The sequence below is a fragment of the Hydra vulgaris genome, chromosome 08 (assembly GCF_038396675.1).
Source record: "Hydra vulgaris chromosome 08, alternate assembly HydraT2T_AEP".
NCBI lineage: Eukaryota > Metazoa > Cnidaria > Hydrozoa > Anthoathecata > Hydridae > Hydra > Hydra vulgaris.
In genome coordinates this window covers 19,595,001-19,601,412 of record NC_088927.1, presented here as the reverse complement: position 1 = coordinate 19,601,412, position 6,412 = coordinate 19,595,001, and the positions used below count along the sequence as shown (strand labels likewise).

General features: G+C 26.9%; 1 protein-coding gene across 3 annotated transcripts in view; it reads left to right on the top strand.

The window, feature by feature from the left end:
• The first annotated feature begins 267 nt into the window (after positions 1–267).
• Positions 268–6,412, top strand: part of LOC136083670 (TNF receptor-associated factor 3-like) — a 114,062-nt gene continuing 107,917 nt past the window's right edge. For all 3 annotated transcript variants that reach the window (XM_065803226.1, XM_065803228.1, XM_065803227.1), the window contains exons 1-3: positions 268–455; positions 832–886; positions 1,001–1,105. In XM_065803226.1, coding sequence (XP_065659298.1) covers positions 289–455; positions 832–886; positions 1,001–1,105 — 327 coding nt within the window. In that variant the 5' untranslated portion in view covers positions 268–288. The remainder of the gene's footprint in view (positions 456–831; positions 887–1,000; positions 1,106–6,412) is intronic.

Below are 6,412 nucleotides of genomic sequence, written 5' to 3'. Positions count from 1 at the left end.
TTAAAAAATTATTGTTTTTATTTGCTTTTTCTTTAAATTCGCAGTACGCAATGACAAATAATGGAACAACTTTTTTGACACTTTATAAAACACTTTCAATAAAGTGTCAGAATGCACTGTCAAACTTAAATTTCTATATTTATAAAATAGTTTTAATTTTACTTTCATAAAAATAAGGTTTAAAAAAATAATATTTTTATTTTAAAAAAGTCATAAAAAGATAAATTGAAAATAAAATTATTCTTACAAACAGCATTTTTATGTTTTTTAAAAGCAAAGAAAGTTTAAATGGGAAGCATGGATCCGAAAAAGTGTGGTGGATACAATGCGCATTTTTTAGATGAACTTTCAGACGAATTTGAATGCCCTGTGTGTTTAATGGCTCTTCGTGAACCTGTTCTAACATTGTGTGGTCATCGACTTTGTTTTTCATGCTCAGAAGAAATTATAAAAAGGTATTGGAATGAGTTAAAAATTACGTAATGTAATATGCATATATATATATATATATATATATATATATATATATATATATATATATATATATATATATATATATATATATATATATATATATATATATATATATATATATATATATATATATATATAATATATATATATATATAAAAGAGAGAGAGAGGGAGAGGGAGAGAGAAAAAGAAAGAGAGAGAGTGAAAGAAAAGCAATTTGTTACAATGCATTTAACACACCTTTTACGTCGTTGACGTAATACTTGATACCGAGTTAATTAGTAGCTATATTATTTATATGACATTATTATTTATATAACAAAAGTAATTATAAAATACAAAACTTATTCTTTTTTAGAAACAATGGAGCTTTTATTTGCCCATTGGACAAAACCATTTTGAATTCTGAGAAGGTTACTTTATTTTTAAAATATAAAATATTTAAGTCAATTTAAATAAAAATTATATATTTTTTTTAATAAAAGAATGCTTCTTAAGAAAAATTGATAAAAATTTTTTTTCTATAGATCTTTCCTGATAAATTTACTGAAAGAGCTATTCTGCAATTGAAAGTTAAATGTGATAACTTTTTAAAAAGTTGTCAATGGACCGGAGAACTAAAAACAATTAATGTATGTTTTTCAAATTTTGATGTAAAATACTTAATCCTAGGTTTTTTCAAACATATAAACTTTTCAGCAAAATTTTTCATTAATTTTTACTATTTTGAAAGTAAGTTATAAAACATAAATTAATAGTTTAATTAATAAACTAGCAAAGACCGTGATTTTCTGATTCAACAAAGTATGCTATTGAGTCACTAAGAAAAGTACATCGATGCATTAATAAATTTAAAGGGCTGGGGTGTAATGCAAGAAACAAACTTGAGTAAAGTATGACACTACTTTGAAGTCTGTTTTGTCAGGTTAGTTTAAAAAAAAGCTTGAGCAATTGTTTGAACTAAACTTGAAAATTTCAATATCGAGCTTGAAAAAGTCAAGTGTATTATATTAAATTTATTATTATCAATACACTACTGTCGGAAAAATTGTGGACACTACGAAAAATTATGTTTCTCATTACTTCGTGTCAAAAAAACTCAACCATAACAATCACGTTTACTTAACTGTATTATTACTGTGTTTTGTGTTCAATATTGTGTGCATTGATTAATGAAATCCTTAGAACAGCAACTATTTTTACAAAACTCAAGGGTGTCCACAATTTTTCCGACAGTAGTGTATAAAAAAGTTGCTGATTTTAAGTATTTAAATGGGTTAAGTTTACCACCCTCCAAACATGTGTGCGATACAACCCAGTCATACCTCATTAACAAGTACTAGTTTTAAAACCAGTGAATTAAAGTATTTAAAGAATTTTTTTTAATAAAAATTTATCTTTAATCAATAAAAAGTTTTAAGTTTACATTAAAGATATATTAATATAGGAATCACATATGATAATACGTTGCTCTTTTGGTGGTAAGAAACAATCTTTCACTCCCAGCCAATCTAAACGTTTTCTACACATAGTACCTTAAAGAACGTTTAAAAGACGTTTAAAAAACGTTTAAAAGTCACTTAGAACGTAACTTTTAAAAACAAATGCCTGTAGGGCTATTAGTACTTCATTATATATGCTATGCGGTTATCAGCAAAGCATATATGTTGGACAAAAGATTGTTAATATTTATTTTTCTTATTAAAAATATTTTTATTTAAAAATGAAAGTTCAAATCCAACAAGGTTGCTAGCAACCACTATTTATTTTGGGAGCTAACAAATAATGAAAAAGGCAGAAAAATTGCAAGAAAGTGATTCACAGAAGATATAAAAACTCGAAGCTATAAAGCAAACATGAAGATGAAATATATTTTTAAAGCACAGATGTTCAAGAAAAAAAACTAAATGAATAGAAGTTTTTTAAGCATAAAGGAACACTTACAGTAAATGAGTCTAATATATTTAAATGACAAGTTATGCAAGATTGTGTTTTCATTGATTAAACAAGTAATAATAGCTTGCAAGATTAGCAAACTGCACTTTTTTAAAAAAAGAAAAAAAAGAGATTTAGTCTTTTAACAATTAATCAAAGACTCATTCTTATCAGTTTGAGCAGGTTTTAGCAGTTTGAGTAGGTTCAACAATATTTATAATGCGTCTTTAGACTTTGGCTGTCAAGTAAACAACATAAATTAACGAAACAGGTCAAATGTGGCAACATTATTCTATACAAGAATAACTAAGATATATCTAAATGTCGAGAACAGAATCAGTTGAAAGAAAAAGGATTAAAAGGAGTTAGATTTTATCTAATGCGCGACACAACCTTTCTGTTATCAAGTTTACTGTAAAACGAGAGGATCAAAACTTGTATAGTTGATCACAAAGTAAGATGTTAGACTCAAGATCACTTTTTAGAAGTTTGTTAATTAAAGATTTTTAAACTTTTCTAATAATAGCGTTAAAAATGAAAATAGAAACCAATGAGAAAACAATAAAAAAAAAGGAGAAACCAATTTGTTTATAAAAACTAGTAAAAAGAAAAAAGTATATATCTTTTAATCATTATTGGAACCAAGTCTACACTAATGCAGAGAAACTTAGTCCCTTGTTGATCGACATGAAATGTTTTCACAATGAACCATTAAATCAAGGAGATGCATTTTGCACTTTTTATATAACAGTACTTTTTGCTGTTGACTTAGTTTGCTTCTACAAACTAAGTCAACAGCAAAAAGTCTTTGATACGTCTGTAGGCTTTTTTTATTTTGTTTTTCATTAATCGCTCAAACTTTCTACATTGTTTTGGCTTCAGTTAAAATTTCTCTTTTATTTCTTACATATAATTTCTTATTGGTTTGTTAATATGTTGACCAGAGGCATTAATTTGTTGCAGAAATATTTTCATTGAAAATTTTAACCCAATTTTAATTGGAATGCGTGTTTTGTTATATTTAACTAAAAATATTTGACATTGGTGTCGAAGAAATTAATGACGGCTGTGCAGTTTAGCTCTGGTGGTAAATCTTAAATATTTTGTAATTTTAAATTCGGATAGGTCAATATTAGATTTATTAAAAGGAAATAACCTTGTATTTTTGAACGGAAAAAAACAGGGTTATTTTCGTCTGGTAAAGCACTTGCCACTTTTATAAAAACCTTTGATTAAACTTGGAAAATTAGCTTTATTAATATTTTTGCGTTTGATGATTTGTAATACATTTTTAAAACGGTTTTACAAGTACAATTAACGTCATAATATATTCCAATGTCCAGTGGCTGTAAAATATGAGATAAAATGACAGGTAGGCAGATCACTCGGACGTTGTTTTCTTAAAAATTTTTAATAAATTTTAATGACACATAAGTGTTGTGAATGCAATACAAGAATGTTTTATCCACCAATCCCTTTAACTGCCGGTATAAACAGCCGTTCCGACCACTCAATAAATTGCAATTTCAACATCCATCCTATGACTGATTTTAAATCATAAATTAAGTATTAATTTATGATTTAAAATCATTTTTAAATCATAAATTAATACTTAATTTATCTGACAAACTGTACACAATTTGTCAGATAGTTTAAAATATCTGACAAACTGTGTACAGCACCAGTGTCTTTGTCAGTATTACTGTTTTTGGTATTGATACAAATGCCAATTACCTAATCTTTATAACCATAATACTTCAATAGGATGTAAACGTGTTGGGCCTGATCAACTTCCTTTAAAGATAGGCTTTGAACTACGCCTAATAAGTGGTCTTGCTTTGTTTTATCATCTTGTGATACACTAAACGCGATTCTTTTAAAGGTTCAGATAATATATAACTCTGAACTGTGATCATTTTATCTACAAGTTTACTTTCAAAATAAACAATGAGAAGCTTTCCCTTAAGATGACTCATTCCTCTTAAAGTCATCTTCTTGTTCAATGCAGTTAAATCTTTTTTTTATAATGCAAGAATCGTGACATTTTGACCATTTTGAAGATCCACACTGCCAGCTTTTAAAACACAATTAAGTACAGACAGGTGTGATATGACACAATATTAAACCGCTTGGTGGGTATTTAAGTAGAATTATTAATTTTTTTTTCACTCAATGTTAGAATAATTTTTTCTGAGGACTAGGACCTAAAATAAGTTTGATTTGTTTACACTTTTTTTTTTTTACTTGTAAATTATTTTCACTAGTCTTATTCAATTTAACTAATATTCTCTCAGGCCTTCATTATTAATTTATAGGGGTTTTAAAAAATCATCATCTAGGTTTTTAAATTGTAACCTCTTAAACAATGTGATTTTGATGTCGATCTAACTTAGATTCAGAGTGACTTGTTTCCTGTTCTTTATCATCAGTTTTTTATCTGTTGTCAGATGTTTTTATTATAAATTACTTGCTTAAACAAAAATTAAATAAAAAAAAAAAATTAACAAAGAAAAAGAAAGTTTTTTTTTAATGTGAATGAATTGAGTTTTATTAAGCACACTACCCTAGTAGTAAGCAATATTGGCGCTATATTAGCTTAATATCTGCATCAATATTGGCACATTATTGAAAACAATATTGGCAACATATGTTGCTGTTAGTTGCAGAAATATTCACAAAAATATTCTTGATTATTAAGGTGGAAAAAACGGAAACTGTGAAAAACGCCAGGAAAAAAACGGAAACTGTGAAATAATATTTAAAAACTTTTTGTTTGCTGAAAATTTGTTTTAACAAATTGTTTTAATTCTTTTTATTAAAAAAAAATAAATTATTAACTCATTAAAAATCCATAATGGCGGAAAAAAGAACAAAAAAGACTGTATTATAAAACAAGATATCTTGATCTAGTCAAAAGTTAATTGATTAAAAATTGACACAATAATAAAACACCTTATTATACAGAGATTGACACATGCGTTTTGAAAATTTTTGAAATTACTCTTTTTATCTCAAATTTAATAAAAAAGTTAAAATTTTTAAATTCCTTCCATAGATTTATAGCAATAACTTTTTATTTAAATAAATGTAAGAAAAACCCATGGGTTAACGGGAGCATCAATAGTAAATAAACATTTCCTGAAAACTTCAGTTCATTAAACTAAATTTTACTCAAATTATTATGTTTTGAATTTTACAAAACGTTAAAAAAACTAAAATGCAAAAAAAGCAAGAAACAAAAAAGTACAGATGATTTTGAAGTGTTAAAACTGCTAAAAACCACCAGCTACATAAAATTCTTTTTCCTTACTCTGTTCAGCACCATGGAATACTAATTTTTTTAATCTTAAACATTTCCTCCTTTTTTTCTTTTCGGTATTTGATTTTAAATTCATTCGTTTAACACGAGCAATATTTGCTAAAACTGATTTTTTACAAGTTATTGAACCGATCAAGCCATAATACTTTAGTACATTTAAAATACCATTTGCTCCATCATTATCAAGGATCACTGTTTAATGAACACCCATTTCAAGAACTTATTTCCCGACAAAATTTTTTTTAGGTACACGAGACCATATCACAGAGTTTAATGCTTCATTTCCGTTCTGAGTTTCACCATGCAGACATTTCTTGAGTAATTCATCAGCTTGTAGGTCTTGAATAATAGGAAGAATCAAAGTCCTGATCCATAGTGGAATTGACACAGATGTATAAAAATTTTTTTGCTAGCATTCCAGTACTTACACCATGTTGTAGTTGTATTTCTGGGGCAAAATTGGTGTCGATAATCGTTATCAGGAAAGCTAGTATAGTGAAAGAGTATTGCATAAACAGCTTTTTTCATTTTGTAAAAATCCCCTTTATTGGCTCTAATTGTCATTCGATAAAAATATTGCATTGAAATTAAAAGTGTCTCTGTGAACTTTCCTTTACCCGAAATAGAGGTTTTTGTCCCTTTGTATTTCTTAACCAAATTACGTAATTGTGTGCCTAATTTTTTT